We start from the raw sequence: 20,638 nt of genomic DNA, 5'->3' as shown, positions 1-20,638 counted from the left end.
AAGTGGAAGATAAACCGGATTTATACTTTAATGCGCTAAGGAGCCATTAAGTCCCGCGGGGGCAAATCCCGTCGCGTATAGTGACGCTGCCGCTACGTGTGTTGCACGGCATCGTGAGAAAACCGCACCGGAGTGCGTTGTGCATTCCGTGTATATTTCTTGTAACAGGTAACAAATAACTATATGTCTACGAGTATTCATAAAATATATAAGTACAAAAGCTCCATTCTCAAATAAAGCCAATAATGTTTAAAAACCAAAAACAAATTGCGCCTTCTTTGTCTCAGGAATACGCCCACCCCCTGTTTAACCATCCAGATAAGTACAAGTCCTTTCCCTGTATATTTTTATTTTACCTCCAGTTTCAATCGTATAATCCTACTTTTTATTATTTATTAGCACTAGAAGGCAAGCCGTAAGTTTAAAGCCTGAAAGACGGCTGGCGTTAATAATACGTTCTACCTACTTAAATGCAATAAGAACCATCAAGTCCCCACGCAAGGCTGAAGCGTGCTGGTATTGTGAGTTTGTACGTGCTTTGCACGACATCGCGAGAAATCTCGCCGTACCAAAGTGAGTTTCGTTCCATATAGTTGTGGCATCGTGAATGTAAATAAGCTTATTATTCAAGTAGCTATCCTAATACCTCATCACCAACATTATGCCAGCCAAAAGACGTAGTACACTGTTGCACTTCAAACGGTCTTTATCGATTTTCTTTAAATGAATCAAACAAGTCAAATAACAACGAGGTATATGTTTATCGTAAGCTAATGCTATTAAAGTTACTCACTAATTTGTAGTAAACAAGTTAGACAAACAAAGTTACCTACTTCCTGCTTGAGTTGCGTGCAATTCCTAAGTCTACGACAGCCTGCATTTTATATGCAATAATATTTTCAAAATAAAGTCTTGTAAGTAATATACTACTATTTTACCAATAAATCATTATTCATTATTCATAGAAGAATTGTAAACTGCACGAAAACCTGATAAAGGTTTTTCCACTTGTCCTATTCCCACACCAGTCAATACCAGACCGGAAAACTGCTATTAGATTCTCTACTATGAAGCAAATTGCACTTCGGCTCCTTGAAATGTGCTTTGTTGAAATTAAAAATTAACGATATCGTGGTTCGTGGTTAACTAGAATAGCTGCATTTTATATTCATTACCGGAAGACTTCGCTGGCTAACGTTAATAGTTAAAAACTTAAGAGAAAAAGCGAGCTCGCGGGAGTATAAGATACAAAAACTTCTAATTCTGAATCCTGCTCTCGACAGTTTCCTTTATTCTTAACATTTAATAAGTAAATAGAAAGTTCTTTACGATATATTGAGGACAAGGCCTATGACAGGGTCAAGCACGACATCTTGCTCAAAAAACTATTCGGTATCGGCGTCAGAGGAATTGCCCACAACTGGTTTTCATCATACCTTACAAACCGTGTACAACTAGTTGAAATAGAGCACTATGATTATACAACGGGTTGGATAAATAGAGTGCAATCACGTGAAGCGAAAGTAACTCAATCCATCCCGCAGGGAAGCGTTCTTGGATGTGTTCTCTTTCTAATATATATAAATGACTTACCAGCAATAATAGACGTCCCCACTACCCTGTTTGCAGATGACATATCTCTTGTCCTACCATGCAAAAACGAAGCCAGCCTACGTAACTTACTGGATTCAGTTTTAACCGACGTCACAACCTGGTTAGCTGATCATAACCTACTGGTAAATTTCTCAAAAACCAAGCTTATCCAATTTAGGCCTTATCAACGACGGGCCTTAAATATAGAATACTCTATTGAAGGCACCCCATTAGAGTGCGTAGATACCTTCCCGTTGCTTGGTATTACCATGGATTCTACAATGAACTGGAAAGAACACATAAGTAAATTGATGTCAAAGCTAAGCCGATTCACATATGCACTTTACAAACTTAAAATATCTACTGACATTAAAACGGCTACTTGTGCGTACTATGCCTATGCGTACGCTTGGTTAAAATATGGCATAGTGATGTGGGGAAATAGCGTGGATCTAATACAACTATTTAGACTACAAAAACGCTGCATTAGAATAATAGTTAATATGCCTTTAAGATCGATGGAAAGCTGTAAACAACATTTTATCGAAAAAAAGATACTAACATTGCCATCGATCTATATCATGGAAGCATGCATCTTTGTGAAAAAGAAAATCACCTTATTCCCACAATATACACGCGCACAAAACCTACGACTGCGAAATAAACTCGAAAGACCTGCATCAAAATTACAAATGGTTCACTCTGGTCCTTTTGCAATGTGTGTAAAATTGTATAATCATTTACCAGACATTATTAAACATGAATCTGACTTTAACATACTTATTCAAAAATAATTTAAAGACATTCTTGCTGGATAAATGTTTCTACTCTACTCAGGAGTTCTTGCCAGAATTGTAATGTTAGTATTTAGTTATAACTAGGTATCGGCATTCTTTTAGCTTTATTTAAAATTATACAGTCATGTAAATAGCTAATTAATAATTTGTAATTGTAATGTTATTTTAAATTTTAATTGTGTGTAAATATTTTTGATTGTATTATAGTTCTTGACCTTATTTAGTTATTTTAAGTTATGAACATTGATTATTATTACATATTTTAATTTAATTTGTTTGACATGCCTAGAATTAGTTATTATACGAGTATTAGTTGTTATTTTAGGATAAGAAATGATGTGCCCTTACAGGGTCCATGTCACAGTTCTGGAAATTATTGTAACACCTTTATGTAACAACATGGAAATGCAATACACAATAAACACAATATATGAGTTACATTTACTACCGCATCAGAGAGCGCGTTAATTTATATTTTAATGAAAATGAATAAATATGTAGTATATTCATTGTAAATAAACGACAGTAATAGGTATCTACAAATGTTTGCCCACACTTGTATTTACCTAAATAGACAATTAGAAACACGTCGTATGTCGGCCAAATGTGAAGGAATTTAATTACTGTCTCGGAATTCGTGTGAATTAAACTTCCTAATGAAGGCTTTGCTTATGTTAGCCGCTGACGAGAAATTCTACTCGGCTCGGAATTAATATCGTCGTACAAAGTTCGCGCTGCGCGGTATTTCATTTCGCGAATTTGCCTTGTCAGCCTCGGATTGATATCTTCCCTTGATAGCGGACGATATTTTATTTTTCAATTCGCAGTTTGCGCAAAAATGAATGATTTAGGGCTGGCACTCGTGGAGATAACTTTAATCGGTATTTATTGGTTTATCGAATCCATCGGAATGGTTTAATTTTTCGGCAAATGTTTTCATTTTTCCGTAGCATTTATTAAACTCGCAGATGAATTGAGTAAGTTGCAGCTCCAGCAGAAAATATATAGAGTACTTACCTAAGGCCACGCCACGAACAATGGTAAGGTTGGATGTGAACTTAATCCAATATCAATTTACCGTGGCTCGGACGAAACGGCTATAAAGAAGATTTAGCTAGGAGTGACCACTTAAATTGCACTCGACTTATGAGCAAAAACTTAGCTTATATACTTACACTGTTTACTTTGATGTCTGGTGCATTAGTGACAATACAGTTTTTTAGGGTTCCGTACACAAACGGTAAAACGGGACCCTATTACTAAGACTCCGCTGTCCGTCCGTCCGTCCATCACCAGGCTGAATCTCACGAACCGTGTGATAGCTAGAGAGCTGAAATTTTCACAGATGATGTATTTCTGTTGCCGCTATAACAACAAATACTGAAAAGTACGGAACCCTCAGTGGGCGAGTCCGACTCGCACTTGTCCGGTTTTTATTAAGTTGCTATGTTTTATATTATGAATCTACATTGTTGATTAGCATAGGCATTAAATTTAAAACCTGTTAGAAAATAAGTGATGGCATTTAATATTAAATAGCTATGTTTATAATCTCTTAAATATAAAAAATGATTTAGCTGCCGATACTCCTCCAATCCGGAGCCATTATCATAAAGTAAGCACTTGTATCCCCCGAGGCACGAGCGCGCTACCGCAGATTACATACCTAATGATGCGTACCTACTAAATAAAAGACCGTGACAAATGGCGTAAAATGAAGGAGGCCTACACCCGAAGGGTAGAAAAAGGCTAAGAGAGAGAGAGAGAGAGAGAGAGAGAGAGAGAGAGAGAGAGACCTACTAAATAACTACAACCCTCTATTTACATGCCTTTGGATAAAGAGGATCATACACGGCTGGGAGCGGCGTGTGGCGGAGTGTCGTGATCGAATTTGTTTTGACTTTGTACGAAGCAGCTGAAAATCACGATCATTGCACACAGAGAAGCAACTTCAGCTTTAAAATTTTAGCTCAAAATAGTAGAAGTAACGTAGCCTGATTTCACTCATATGAGTCCATATTAAAATATTTACAACGACATAAAGAGGTATTTCTGGTGTTTTTCCTTTCTTCACGAGATACCGTATTTAACCGCCCGCCCCGGGAATACATGGGCCAACCCATGAACCCACACTGCACGAGTGAACATAATAAATGATTATTATGACAAGGTTTCGGTCCTGTTGAAAAATTGGGCAATGCGAACCCTAGCTACGAATATATCCTCCTAAGGCCCAAGGTCCTACCTATAGTACTTATTCAGTTCAAAGAAATTTAAATCATATTCGATTGGAACAGAGTTGCTTTTGCTCTGTTTCGTTCAGTTTTTCAACAACGTAAAATCAACTCTATTTCCTGCACTGTAGGTTCAAATTTCTGTGGCTAATTTTGCATTTTTCATTTGTATGGCTGGGCCTTAGGAGGATATAATGCAGCGCCGAACTGTTGAGGTAGTGGCACTATAATATTGACAGAGCCTTCCCGATATCATGCGACCCAGATTGCCGGGCTAAAGGTATTTATGGAAGCTTTGCCTATTTTGCAAGTTAATCTACGAAAATACAACCTCTGCAACAGCCTCAGCTAAACGAAAGATGAACTTTACAACATGAAGCAGTTTTTATTGATTTTCATCATCATCATCATCATCATTTCAGCCTATATACGTCCCACAGCTGAACACAGGCCTCCTCTCATGCGCGAGAGGGCTTGGGCTATAGTCCCCACGTTTATTGATTTTATATAGGAAATACTTTTACAACTTTGAAGGGACGTGGAATAAACCAATTCTTCGTAAGTCAATATCCAATTATGAATTGTAAAACGGTTACTACCTCACTATCATATAATATCTATTATGAACGATGTCTAAGATGTATGTTTTGGGAGAGGCCTATGTCCAGCAATGGACGTCCTCTGGCTGATGTGATGATGATGATGATGTCTAAGATGAAAAGACCAACCAACTGATTAAATTTATCGCTTTTAATAACGAAGATTTATTCTTGTTCAAAAACAAATTTGCAATTCATACGAACGCGACTTACGTAGGTATTTTACATAATTGTAATGTGCTTGCTTTACGCAGAGTTTATAACAAATAGGTAACTATTTTGATTGATTGTACATAGTTAATTCATTTATTAAGTAAGTAGCAATTACCTTTATGTAGGAGCCCAGTTTTTGTTTATTTTTGCTTGAATATCGCCCGAATTAGGTTAATTGTTGAGGTAGGTACCGTAGTTATTAGAAGCTATGTTTGTTAAGTGCTGCAGGTTAATGGGAGCATTTAATTTGTTTTTCAGGAGTCCGGACTATCCGAAGCAAAATTAGTCAAAATAAAACATTCGACAGTGTAAAACAGTTATGTAGGTATACTATTTTAGTTTGTATTATGACAGGCCTTGATATTGCTACTGTTGTGTCGTGATGTGAAATTGCTACCCGTTGTTTTTACATTTCTATGAGTTCACGCTTTCCAAATAGGCATAACCTTCCTTTACTTTACCGTACATTCCCTGTTACATATATCGCAACTGTTCACAATTTGTTAGCGAAGGATTATGGAGGTAGTATTAGCTTCATGCCCGGGACTTACAATTCTGTGTGATTAAATCTATCTCCATACTAAATTTTACCTAAATCGGTTCTGCGGTTAAGGCGTGAAGAGGTAATAGACAGACCGAAAGAGTGAGTTACCTACTTTTGCATCTATACCTAATATTAGTATGCTAGAAGTTATTTAAAAAGGATGCCTTTGCCGGTGCATGCGTGACACAAGTCGAACACAATACATCATTACGCAACAAAACCACTTAACATTAGGTGATACGTTATCAGTTTTATACTTCTTTGCCATCAGTGTAGTTTTAAAATGTGTCTAGCGGCTGTTAAATTGCCGTATACTGCTCCAGATTGTCGTGTCGTCCGCATTGTCTGCGTACTGAATAGGGAATGACTAGGGCAGATCCGTCATGATTTATATGTGGAAGGGAAATGAGGCTTGTTTGCAGTTCCGGGCACGTCGGTTGGAAGCTGATGGAACTGGAACTCGTTTGGAACACCTGAAACTAATATAGAACTTTTCACTATACGCTACACACGTTCTTGATAACATTTGGAATAGGGAGGGATCAATTTAATATCTTATATTAAAACTTTCGCTACGAAGTTCATTGTGTACTTAGGGAGGAATTGAAGTTGCTGAATGAAGTTGAATTGGAATTGAAAATTCATAGCTCTAAATGGCATTCGATCTGTAACACTTCAGGTTTGCACGTTACTATGTAATATATGCATAACCTAAACCTAAATTCACGATAGTGAACAAAACGATCTTTTTTGTAAAATGGTGGTATTTAGTACAATATCTTGCTTTAAAATATAATAATTACTACGATAAGAGGTACTTCTCCGTAAATCTTTTCTTTATTTTTTAAGCATTGAAATAATACTCAAAATTATAGTTAATATGTTATTTGTTAGTATTCTAATCATTAAGTAAACTTTTTGAAGCTCAAAGAATCAACTTCTACCTAATTTAAAACATTATAAATTTATGATATAAAAACGTCAGAGGGCTGCTTTCAGTACAGACCGATTAAACAAAAGCCAGTCATAAAGGATTCTTTGACACTGATGGATCGGTATCGTATCGTATGTGACATCTTATAAGTATCGTTCGGATTGGGCCGTAATTTAGTATTTTTTGATCAAAGAATGAACCGCTTGGGGTTAGCAACGAATGCATGGTTGCCCTGAGGCAACTCAAATGTGGCGACAGACGACTGTTCCTTTATATGAGCAAAAATGTTTGCGAGTTTCGAATCTGCGCACATATTTAGAAAAATTCCAATTTCATTTTATTCTTCGTTCAGTTCGTTATTCGAGAAAAGGGAGTACGGAAAAAGCGCTGGTATGGGTGTATAATGGAATAGCGGAAACCCATCCATCAAGTCGGCAACAACCGCCTGTTCCTAGTTCCGGCGAAGGATGTTGTCATTGTGAGCTATTAGATTACATTTCCTGTTGAATGTAGTTTCACGGTATAAGCCTACCTATTCAAATATTCAATAGATTTAATCTAAGGGCACGAACCCGTTACAATATTGCGCAAAATATAGGGGAATCTGTACCAAACTAACCGCATTTTCCTTCCTTTGATATTACATCAGATATTTGAACGAAATTGGCTTAAGCTTCGTCATACACAGATCACGATTGGTGTGTAAGGGTGCTGATCGGTGATCAGGTGAAAACGAAGCAGCAGCGCGAGAAGCTTCGGCCCGGACACGGCCCGGTCTAACGTGAGACATCCTTTAGGTAGGTACTTCAAAGTTCATTGTCTTCAAGATAGGTATATTTGGCATCAAAATTGAACAATTTTAGGCCAAAAAACTGGTTTACTAGCCATAACTTTTGTGTTTTTGTTTAAAATTAAAATCCTAGATACTTTTCCCGAGACGTCAAAAACGAATCTAAATATATCTAGATTTCGGATACATAAGGTCCTTCACAGCAATTTAGTTACGAAAAAAGTGTTTTTTAGACAATGTTTAAAACATCATTTAGAAAAATAAGTATCTGTTTCTTTCAAAATCCGGTAGACAAGAATATAGATAAAAGATTGAAGAACCGATAGCCATTTGTCTTCTAAATCTATCTGTAGTGCAAATGTAGGAGATACGATTTAAAACTTGTCAAAAAACGATGAAAATCGCGGGTAGTCCCTTAAGTTTTTTTTAGTATGGCTGATTATTTTAGTACCTTCTAAGCTAGACACTGCAATTAAAAAAGTTTTCTCAAAATAATATATAATTCCCTTTAGCGGCGCAGTGAGCTGGGATTGAATTCAAAGCTCGGTTTTGTTTTGAAACAACCGGCCGGCACAAATTCGCAAATGCAAAATTAATTCCTCTTTGACATGCGGGCTCTGGAACGTTCAAGCAGCTATTTTAATAATAGCGTAGCCGAATTAATTCACGCTCATTTTGAAGTAAATTGTTAATACATAGATACAATGTGTCTTTATCATAAAATAATTAAATGAGCTTTTCAATAATGATTCAGTTTGATTATTATATTTAACTAGATATTGTATCATAAGAGCCAATACCTTTTCCATTCTTCGCCATTCGAATGGGTACTGCAGAAGCGTTGCTGATGCTGGTTAAGTTTGCGGCCACATTACTGCCGCTATTATGACGTTTATTCCGTCATTAATTTTATTAAGGAAATCGACAGATATAGCGGCGGCTACATCGACGCTGCAAGAGTAATTCAGCTGCAGTTGACAATCAACACAGAGCTAAATAAAATTTCCTAAGGTGGGTGCAATAGACAACGTACTTATAGGTCTTTCTCGTATAGATATGAAACAACGATGTCTCATAACATAATAATATAATCATATAACATGTGTAAGGGTGCTAATTAAGAGGCGAGAGCGGAGCCGAAACTAACGCGTGGAATTAAGAGACCCTTTAAATAATTTAATGAAATCTAAGGGAAACCCTATTCGGACGCTTCCTCTGCCCGAGTCATGTGGGATGATGTAATAATTATTGAGATAACTCTCATATAATCTAAAAGATGCTGGGGTATGAAGTGAAATGGAAGGACTTTAAAAAAATACCTAAATACATATTTTTATGATATTGTCGATTTTATGTTTGTAGCCCATTAGAGAATAGTGAAATTTAATCAAGAACGTACTAATTAGACCTATGATTTCACCACTTCATCATACAAATCGCAATTAGTTTGCTTAACAACATTTTAGCTGCGACTCACGTGAACAGCAGCGTAGTTGCACTTGCGTGTAAATCAATGTAAACATAATTACGGTTTGGAATATGTGGAAACCGCATAATATAGAATAGTAAGTACATAGTAGTGCGAAAAGCAGGAAATTCGCAACGAGTTGCGGATTAATAATATATTTATTTATTTACATACAATATATATACAGTGGTACTACTAAACGAAATTAATAACTAGCTTAAATCTAAAATAGGCCCCTGAGGCATTGTACCAAGGTTGCTGGCGGCATTTCCTCGCTGTATCGCAATGATATATCGTAAATACGTATCGCTGTATCGTAAATACGTTGTGCGAGGTAGCCGCCAGCTCTTCGGTCACCAGTTAAGTTTTCGCACGTGTATTGTACAACGTTTTACAGTACATAATAATATGGCACTTTGAATTTTTGACATAGGCACGTATTGTCCTTAATCCCGCCATAGGGCGGTAATAGTAGATTGTTAACCAAGGGTGGAAAGGCACCCATTTCTGTCGAGGTAGTTTGGCGCTCGAACGCAGTGAGAGCGCTAATAGTCCGAGACAGAAATGGTGCCTTTCACCCGAGTTAAACACTCTACTTTTCATATCGAATGCGAGGAAACCAAACAAGACAAGGCAATTTCGCAAAATCAGTAATGGAAGTACCTAATAGATCTACGGCCATGATTTATTTTCCTTAGGACTTACTTGCAATCGGAGACTTTACAGGTGTGATTAATAACCCCTAGCGAAAATCATTTAGATTGCAATATTTACGAAAACACACATTTTTTAACAAACTGCAGTAGTTTTTAAATGATTTGTTCATTATAGTATGAAAATCAGCGAGATTGCTTCTTACTTTTTAATTTTATACTTTTTCGTTCTAAAAGCCGCAACAGACTACCGGACCGCACCGCGACCTTTGTGCGCCGCACCACGTAATAACATAATAAAAGTATTTTAAATATTAAAATAACAATTTAATTAATAATATAAGTAATTTTTTTCTTGTATTTTATTTTATTTTCATGAATATAGTGCTTAATATCTTTAAAAATCAATTTAATATCGTACAAACGTTTAACTGTGGCTGTATAAGATTCTTCCTTTGCCCATTTACGCAAGTGTAAGGTTTAAAAAAATATTTTTGTTGTATTCCTTTTGGTTCCCGCCTTATGAAATCGAGTAAATAGATTTCAACGAAATAAATCAAGAATAATTTGTTTTTAACAATTCACTTATATCATTTTTTATAAAAAAAAAGGATCAACGTGGGATTAATAAAATTAAACAATTACCAATTGTTCCAGGCGAGGAAATAAAGACACTATTTTTCCATTTTGTTTCCACCCAGTTGTTCGTGGGACGGGGACGCAGAGGAGTACACCACTTTTCTGCACTAGAGCATAAACGTATCACTTTCTGCGCACCTTTTAGAACAACAACGACCCACTTTCAGAGCATGAGATATGAAAAGGTAGTTTTCAGCACAATGCAATGTTGTATTTCGGGAGCAGCATTTTACTTTAAGCAAGTTACAACTCATGACATGTCTGACGAGCATTTTCACACTCAATAATAAAAATACCCTCCTATGTGTTTTTCTAAATCTTGGATGGTATAAATTTAAACAGAAATATCGTCCAACATTTTCATTATATGTTTGATGTTAGAAGATAGTATTTAGGTAAGAATATTAAATTATCTGACAAGCTGCTAACCTAATTAAATAAACGCTATATCAACAAGCTAGTTAATGAAAAGAAGCTCGATAATTTGTTTATAAAGTATATTCGTACTTACATCACAATGAAAACCCGGGTCTTACTTATTAAGCCGTACAAGATAGCATCCTACAAATTACCTATTTTATAGCCAGTGTAATACCCCAGTTTGGACCATTTATAAAGCAGCCATTAAAATTTTGCAGTAATATCAGCTACTCGAAATGAGCATACCTAATATTAAAATCAGGTTCATTTTTCCGACGCGCTCTAGGGGTAAAGGAAACCCCTTATTACGTGGACCGGTCCTTTCATGTCTCTCTAATGCAAGCGTCCACGGCTTAGCTGTGCTAAGCCGTGGACATTTTGTTATGTTAACAAAATGAGATTTTTCAGTCGGCTGCTCTTAATAACCGAGACTACCAAAACAGGAAATAGTACATTTCGATGCTAGTGCGGAAGGTATGTCATTACTTCACGAGTACCGAGATATCTTGCCACGAGCCGCAGGCGAGTGGCAAGACTCGGGACGAGTGAAGAATGACATTTCCGCACGTGTATCGAACGACGTTTTTTAATATAGTTGCGAAAAAATAAGAAAAACATTGTTAATCGTACACTAAACAAAAGTGGTAACAGTGACAGCTCGGTTAAACGTCGCCTTTAAGTATATTATATCTATGGGCGTTTGGCAGCTATTCCGTTCCATTCAGTCAACTTATTAAGAACGGAATTTTCAATATTGAATATTAAAAACTAGACGTGTTATAATGATGAAGAGCTAAATAATTAAATATGAAATATGTAATATTTTTCGTATTCTTACATTAACGGTAGGTTTTTATGCTGATTACGACGTTTAAAGGAAACTAATATTAACACTCATCAATAAGTAGTCGTGAATTGGAACAAGTATAAATTTAAAAAAATTGGAAAAGTAAAAAGCACTAGTTCGAGATAACCAACTTTCCGCACGCTAAACAGCTACGTAAAGTAGCACTTTTTGAGCAACTGTATTAAAAAATATTTTACCTAAATGGAAAAAGAAGAATTGCCAGCGAAAAGTGGTGTTTTGTTCGCGATCTGGTTTGTTGAGGTATTTGGGAATTTATACTTCAATACAAGTGAAATTGTTAACATAATCGCTCTTTTTTAGGGTTCCGTACCTCAAAAGGAAAAAACGGAACCCTTATAGGATCACTCGTGCGTCTGTCTGTCCGTCTGTCCGTCTGTCACAGCCAATTTGCTCCGAAACTACCGGACCAATTAAGTTGAAATTTGGTACACATATGTAAGTCTGTGACCCAAAGACGGATATGTAACGTCAACAAATGAATTTTAAACATAGGGGCTACTTTTGGGGGGTAAATGATAAAATTAAAAAACAAAGTTTTGAAAACTATATCGTGTTACATATCAAACGAAAGAGCTCATTTTGGGAATCTCAAATATATTTTTGTTATAAATTTAGGATAAAATTTTTAGAAGTTATTCAAGAAAATAGACAAAAAATGACCATTCCCCCCCCCTTTATCTCCGAAACTACTGGGTCTAAAATTCTGAAAAAAATACACAAAATAGTCCTTTACCTAAAGATGACAGGAAAACCTATTAGAAATCTAGAGTCAAGCGTGAGTCGGATTTAAGAACATAAATGCGGTTAACGTTTTTTTAGGGACACAGCCGCAATGGTTTAAGTGAAACGTGATGTAGACAGCTATTGCGAAGGCCATAGGCCGATATCCGCATAAGGCCGAAGGCCCGAAGCGTCCCAAGTCCCAAAGTGGCGTTCCTTTAGCTTCAAGCGTGAGTCGGACTGAAGACAAAAAATGCGACTAGGCTGTAACTGGCACATAGCCGCACTTGTTGACTTGTAGTACAGTCAACAGCAGAAGTTGCTAAGCGGGCGAGGTGTTCAAAATTACCTTGACATGCTCTTATTGTCTTAACTATAAAGTCGCGTCAGATCATTTTAAACCACTCACCCGCTTAGCAACTTCTGTTGCTGACTGTACTGATTGATTAGGTTATTATTGTTACGTGTTTTAAAAAGCACTAGGTATACAGGGTGGCTAAAAAATAAACTAAGTGTATTCCAACCAACCCTGAAATCGCGAGGAAAAATTTGGCTGTCTCATACATTTAGGCTGGTCCGTTTTCTATGGGAGGATACTTCTTTTTTCGCGATTTCGGGGTTGGTCCCATACTAAAACTACTAAAAGTCGCTCAGTATAATCCCAAAACCTCCCTGGCTACGGAAATACACTTTTATTTTTGGCCATCCTGTAGGTATTATCTCTCTTCGGCCTTCGCTTTTAAAACACTTTCGGAAGTTGTAGGAAGCGCGACCCGTCGGACGCTCGAGTTTTCACTGTTTTCAGCTCTACGCATTTGGACACTTGTACTATTGTTCGGCATTTAATCTTCAGAGATGTAAAGATATAAGCCACCACGCCAGAAAACTTCATGTTACATCTGGTTTTTGATTGACCCATTCGGGTTTTTCAAGACGTTTCACGTACAAAAAAATGTTGAAAATTATGTGATGTACGGAACCCTTGAAAGGCGAGTCCGACTCGCACTTGACCAGTTTTAATGTTTATGATAAGTACTTAATATTTTCATCGTTTTTGGACAGACATATTAGAAATATCAGGACATTCGGGGCAAGTTTATTCTTTTTCTTAATTTTTCCTCTGTATTATACACCGTGAAATTTTAGTGGTTGTTTTCCCGCGGCAGGGCGATTTGCTATCGGTAGTACTTTCGAATTATGATAGACAAACTTTTAAATAAACTGTTTTTTCAATAAAAAAAATTACAAAAAAAAACCTAAACTCGAACAAGCGAAAAACAATAGTACCGCACTAAAACTGCAAGTCGACGACAGTTCCCGATATTGTCAAACAGATAAACAAATAAACAAGCACATGTTACTTTTTTAAACTGTGTAACAGGCTAGAGTGCTTTACTGTTTGACAACTGAAATATCTGTACTGAAACTGAAATTCAAATTTACTTAGACTGTTCCTTCACGATTAACAGTTGAAATAAAACCTTTTTATTAGTTTGATGATTACCATTACGTTGTGTCAACTTTGGTAAATCGAATAATTACATCCTCTTTGCTTATTAAACTAATGTGATAACAGATCCTGTCAATGTCATCACTGCTATTTCTAGTAAAATGGATCGACATTACGAATATTCTAATTTAGAGTACGTCGCGATGGTGCAGCTGTACGCTAGGGCTAACTACGACTCCCACGCCGCCCGGCGACTTTACGCGGAACTGGACCATTTACAGTCGCTGCGTCTTCGGGGGATTTTAAACCCCCAAGTTCCACACGGACGAACAATTGTCGCCGCAACACAGCGGCTGCTTTACCACGGGCAGTTTCAAACGCCAGCACATGCACAGGGCAGAGGTGATTGTGTATTGAACGTGGCGGATTACAGTTCGAACAATTATTGCGGTATCGGGAAGTTTAAGTGTTTGTTTAAGTTTATGATCATTAAAAGGTTGATCTTAACTTGTTATGTTTACTTTTAAGGATCTGCAAACTACACACGTAAAATGTGTGAAGGAACAATAAATGGAACTACTTTTTAGGTTATTTTGTTTCATTCACTCAAAAGAATTAGGTAGGTACTACTGCAGTGCTACTACTGGTGGTGGTCACTTTCGAGTTTCGTTCGACACATTTATAAATCTGGCATTTCTTAACATTATTTAAAAAAAAGATTACACATCGACTGTATATCGATAGCAGAATCATTTCGTTGCGGGAAAACAACCACTAAAATTTCACGGTGTATATACTTCTAGGACCGGTGAATTTGCAATATCGTCCATATTAGGACTTGCAACTTCTATGTTTTTATACGTAAAATTTGCTTCTTGTGTGCGTTTCTTTGTTTTTCTCTAAATAACATAGTCCTTCAATGATTTCGCAAAGTCAGGAATCAATTTGAATCCCTAAATTATGCAAGGGTAGCATTGTAAAAGGGTTTCCTTGGGAGCTGCTTAAGTGTCCGCCGACCCTACTACTCGATCTGTGGTGTTTCTCCAACAATTATCCTTCATTACACGTTCCTTGCTCTGATTTATCTTTGAAAGCGTCCCGACGTTTGATATTGGCCTAAATAATTAGCATTTGTGCTATTTTCGATATAAATATTATGTAGGTATGTAATATGAAAACAGACTTTTAACTTCCTGTCTAAAATTTATTTAATTATTATAATCTCGCGATATTTTAGCTGCTGTAATAACGACGACAGTAGGTACGATATTTTTATTCATATACAAAAGGTTGATCAACTATTTCTTGTTGTTATTCTATCCCATCAGCCAGGAGACAAGAGTAGCGTAGTTTATTGTTAGAAGAACTGCTATAGGTACCTTGCTATACAAACATGCTTAGTAGATGTCCCATTATGGAAATGCCTTATACTTAACTACCACAAAAATGCAAGTTTGGTTAGTTTAAATAACTACCAAAAAACTAGGATTTTAAGAGTGACCCAGGAGACCGTAACCGTAGCAACAAGTGACAAAAAAAGTTTTATTTCTTAAATATACTTAAATGTTTGATTTGTTTCGGTATAAAAGCTAGGTCGTACAATAAGTAAGAAATGATTTTTCGCAGCTGGATATATTTTTCTATCAAAAAATTATATAACAATCCCACTCCATATTGTTCTTAAAACAAAAGTGATTCCAATTTTAGCTAGAAAGGAAGAAGGAGGAGGAAGGGAGGGAGGCCTAGTTTTCCGCAGTTGAATATAGGTTAAGGTCGGTCACTATTTTGTTTACTGAATATCAAAATATTAACTTTACGTTTAAACGGTATTTATTAAAGAATGAGTTGAATTTTTATTGTAATTATTGTTAGTCAATAACTGAAATTACATACATATACTGCATAATTTATAAACTAAATACCTCGGAGTAATTAACAATGGAGCCGCCATTAACAGGCGTTCCGTCTGTCGAAAATAGGCGGCCAATGGTCAACCACATGTCAACCATATGTATGGACTGACGTTTATCTGACATGACGTACCTATACATTTGATGTGCCCCTCCCCCGCAAAAAACGGCAGACTATTTTGTACCGAATATTTTAGACATGGCGTCTCCGTTGGTTATATCCTCTAAGCTAAATACCTATTGCGAGCGTTTATTAACCTACCTACATGGAGTTAAGTGGGACACATTTTTTATGGTTTAATGTTGATTGTAGGTAATTGTATAGTACCAGCAAATATAATCGTTATGATTACGACCTTATGTATAATTTAACAATTTAATTTCAAATTCAAAGACTGTTAGTTCTCATGAACATTTCTTAATTCCAGGTTCAAATTCTTCGTATACTCCGCATATATGGAGCGGCGGACGGTGGGCGCGGTGCGGATCATAGCGGCAACCAAAACACGCGGAGCTGACAGCGTGGTCTGTCGCTTGTGGCTGCTGGACAACCGCACGATTACTGTCAAGGCTAGAGTTAAGGTATGAAACAGACTATTAAACGGTGTACTTGGTAGACTCGGTGGTGATTGTCACAAACAAAACACAGCACAATGGTAGCGCTCTAGCGTTGCATGTCCAAGTCGAGGTGTATTAGACCACCTACTTACTTTGAAGTGACAGGCAGTTGGGAGCGGCACGGGTGAACACGCTGCGCAGAAAGCGTCGCCCTGCCACCTGTTACTGCTCGACAACCGAATGCTTACTCTCAAGGCTCAAAGAGTTAGCTTAGAGAACTAAGATAAATTGAAGGTTGATTTAAGTTAGAGTTTTTGTATTGCACGCCCTTAACAAAAAATATAGGTAAAAGGTTAAATGGAAAAATGATAAGTATCGGGGAATGGGTCTAATGGGTGAATTTAATTTAGCATACTTTTCTATCTACGATCCGAAACAATACGACTCATATTTCAGCCTATACGTGAAAATTGTTCTCTCATATTTCAGCCTATACGTGAAAATTGGAACCTCAAGTATAGTGCGACGTACGTGCTGTGTAGCCTGAGGGACACGGGCGTGAAACCGCAGGAGACTGTTGGTGCGGCGGTGGCGGTGATGGCTAGCGCGCACACGCATAGCGCGCCCACCAACCTACTGCCAGTGCTTGACACCACGCCCAAGAGTGGCATAGAGGTAAGCTCAGTTATTAACTGTTACAGTCTTCCAATTATAACAGATTAAATCAAGAGTAACGTGTGCCACTGCTGGGGACAAGGCACTAACTATTGGCTATTTATATCATCAAGTCTTAGTCACCTTTTAAAGCTTTAATTAAAAGGCCATCAACGTACACACTAGCGCCACAGCTAAATAATCGTGATTATTTAAATTTAACGAAAGATATTGGAAAAAGGAGGCCGCTACGTACGGTAATTTGTATTTAAGTACCTTTTGAATACATCAAACTAGTTTTTACGTTGCTGGTTTCGTCGATCTAGGAACTCAAAACAAAAACGGCCGTTTTAACTTTCGACGCATAGATTGACGAATCCAGCAACATAAAAAAGTTTGATGTATTCAAATGGTACTTAAATTTTCAATATCTTTCGTTAAATTGAAATAATTACGATTATTTAGCTGTGGCGCTAGTGTGCACGTTGATGAGCTCTTAAAATAAGATTATTTTCTTGGTAATAATAAGAAGCAAGTAGAAGATAATTAGTGAATTACTTAATATTTATTTTGAGTAGAGTGTATACTTTAACCATCATCATCATCATCATCTTAGCCATAAGACGTCCACTGCTGAACATAGGCCTCCCCCTTGGACCTCCATACGTGCCGGTTGGAAGCGACCTGCATCCAGCGTCTTCCGGCGACCTTAACAAGGTCGTCTGTCCATCTTGTGGGTGGACGTCCTACGCTGCGCTTGCTAGTCCGTGGTCTCCACTCGAGCACTTTTCGACCCCATCTGCAATCTTCTCTGCGTGCAATGTGGCCTGCCCATTGCCACTTCAGCTTGCTAATCCGGTGGGCTATGTCGGTGACTTTAGTTCGTCTACGGATCTCCTCATTTCTGATTCGATCACGTAGAGAAACTCCGAGCATAGCCCTTTCCATAGCTCGTAGAGCGACTTTGAGTTTTGAGATGAAGCCGATAGTGAAAGACCACGTTTCGGAGCCGTAAGTCATCACTGGTAACACACATTGATTAAATACTTTAACCATAAAGCCATATTATCACAAATATTAAAAACCAATATTGAAATGACGAATCTGTTTTTCCAGGAAAACCTACACGTCTGTGTAAAACCATTCCACTACTCGTACGCCAGGGACGACTGGCTGGTGGAGTGGTTCGAACTGAACCGCCTACTGGGGGCGAGCCACTTCTACATGTACAATGGCTCACTGAGCGCTCCCGTAGCGTGCCTGTTAGAACAGTACCGGCGAGAGGGACTCGTCACTCTGTTACAGTGGAAACTGCCGCTGGTTTCCAAAGTAGAAATAAGGTAAGGGTGATATATTTTTCTATAGTGATTTTATCAATGCTGTGGTTCGTGACATCATGTCCTTCTGTTAAAGACCACACAGGTTCCTACATTAGTATTTTTCAACATTCGCATACCTGATATGTATTTACATTTACACAGATACATTGTGTTACTACTCTAGTCAAAAAATTATATCTTATGTAACAGGAGCTTAATCATAATAAATAAATAATAAAATAAAAGAGCGTCTTTAGAAATGCAATGATCTCCATAAAGTTGACGGATTGTGACTTCATTACAAGCCGATTTCGCACGAATGCAACACTTACCAACTTGTCGAGTTTAAGCCATTCACTGCTAGCCCTCTAGTTGTGAACGTGTGCGTGTCGACAACGCGAGGAAATCGCCGTGTTGTAAAAATCACAGTTTTGTCTTAACATCAACTTTTTTGGCAAGGAATTTCTAATTTCTTTTCAGCCGACATGCAAAGTTGTACGCTAACTATTATGTAATTGTGAGTTCCTGTAATTAGCTCTATACATAGATTCAATTGTCATTTAGTCAGCTGTTGGATCTCCTTATGTAAATGAATAAATAAATTATTCGTTCGTATTTCCAGGACGGAGGGTCAATTCGCAGCGTTTAACGACTGCCTGTACCGCTCCATGTCCACGGCGGGCTGGCTGCTGGTGATCGACGTGGACGAGGCGGTGCTGCCGCGGCGCGAGCGCACGCTGCCGGCACTACTCACTGCGTTGCGTGCCTCATACAATACGCCTGCGAAGGCGCCCTCGGCGTTCATTTTTCGGAACGCCTTCTTTTACTTGCGGTGGGAGGTGAGAACATATATTTACTTACGGCTGTATATAGTTGGTTATGACAAACGTGGACAAGACGAAGATGCCTGCTATAGCACCGAAGGTACACGTAGCCCTCGGTAACCGCCACGCAAGGCGCTCTTGGTATTTTCATTTAAAATAACTAGCTGCTCGCCGCGCCATTGACCTCCTAAACTAGTGTCGGTATTTATATTTAGAAAAAATTCTTCTTATTGCTATAATCTAGAGTACTAGACATGTTCTAGACTATATTAATATAATATTACCCTTGTGATACTCTTACCGCAAGTTGAAAATACAAAAAAATCAATCAATCAATTTAGGACGACGCCGATGCGCCGACGCCGCTGCTGACGTCACGGAAGACCCGCCGCTGGGCCGCGCCGCACGCGCTCAAGCACCGCAGCAAGTACGCCGTGCGGCCCAGCGACGCTATCGAGCTCGGCAACCACTTCCTCTGGGAGATGGCCCCCGGTGCCAGCGCAGTGGGGGTCGCCACTGACCGCGCGTTGCTACATCACTATCGGGTGAGCGGCCAATCTACAACGAAATAGCTAGAAGTTTTGCAACCACTTCCTCTGAGAGATGGCTTCTGGTGCTAGTGCTTTGAGGGTGACCACTGCCCGCACGTTACTACATCACTATCGGGTGAGCGACCAAACTACGAATAGCTAGCAGATTAGCTCGGCAACCACTTCCTCTGGGAGATGGCCCCCGGTGCCAGCGCAGTGGGGGTCGCCACTGACCGCGCGTTACTACATTACTATTCGGTAAGCGACCAAACTACGAATAGCTAGCAGTTTAGCTCGGCAACCACTTCCTCTGGGAGATAGCCCCTGGTGCCAGCACAGTGGGCGTCGCCACTGACCGCGCGTTGCTACATCACTATCGGGTAAGCGACCAAACTACGAATAGCCAGCAGTTTAGCTCGGCAACCACTTCCTCTGGGAGATGGTTTCGGGTGCCAATGCCAGCGCTGTGGGGAGTGTGGGGGTGGCCACTTACCGAGCGTTATTACATCACTATCGGGTGAGCGACCAAACTACAACCATCTAGAAGTTTCGCTCGGCAACCATATCTCCTGGGAGATGGTCTCCAGTCCTACCGCCGTGGGTGGCCTCTGACTACCGTCTTAACAACGACTAACTAGCAGCTTGAAAACTGTACGTAGTATATTATCTATTTTGTGGCTGAACCGCTAAAGATGGTTCGCGCTCGTGGTGCGTATGGGTGAAGATCGCTTAGTTTGGAGTTTTTATGCTAACGTCCTTAGTACCGCTCAAGCGACGGAGTTCAAAAGGATTTTAATCAACTCGATTGAATACTGCCTGACTAATAAACCATAAAGCACCTATGTATATATGTTTAAGAGCCTATAAATATTTTACAGATTTTTGTAAAACTCTTAATAGTGTTTTATTTGACTATGTATT

The 20,638-nt window shown here is 38.4% G+C and overlaps 1 protein-coding gene across 1 annotated transcript in view; it reads left to right on the top strand.

Moving 5' to 3' along the window:
• The window catches only part of LOC134667326 (uncharacterized), a 55,642-nt gene that overhangs the window by 29,330 nt on the left and 5,674 nt on the right, over positions 1–20,638 (top strand). Inside the window, exons 3-7 of the mRNA XM_063524671.1 lie at positions 16,261–16,414; positions 16,880–17,065; positions 18,161–18,384; positions 18,986–19,202; positions 19,529–19,732. Coding sequence (XP_063380741.1) covers positions 16,261–16,414; positions 16,880–17,065; positions 18,161–18,384; positions 18,986–19,202; positions 19,529–19,732 — 985 coding nt within the window. The remainder of the gene's footprint in view (positions 1–16,260; positions 16,415–16,879; positions 17,066–18,160; positions 18,385–18,985; positions 19,203–19,528; positions 19,733–20,638) is intronic.

Source organism: Cydia fagiglandana, chromosome 9 (assembly GCF_963556715.1).
Source record: "Cydia fagiglandana chromosome 9, ilCydFagi1.1, whole genome shotgun sequence".
NCBI lineage: Eukaryota > Metazoa > Arthropoda > Insecta > Lepidoptera > Tortricidae > Cydia > Cydia fagiglandana.
The sequence above is the reverse complement of the archived record's forward strand: the minus strand, read 5'-3'. Positions and strand labels throughout refer to the sequence as shown.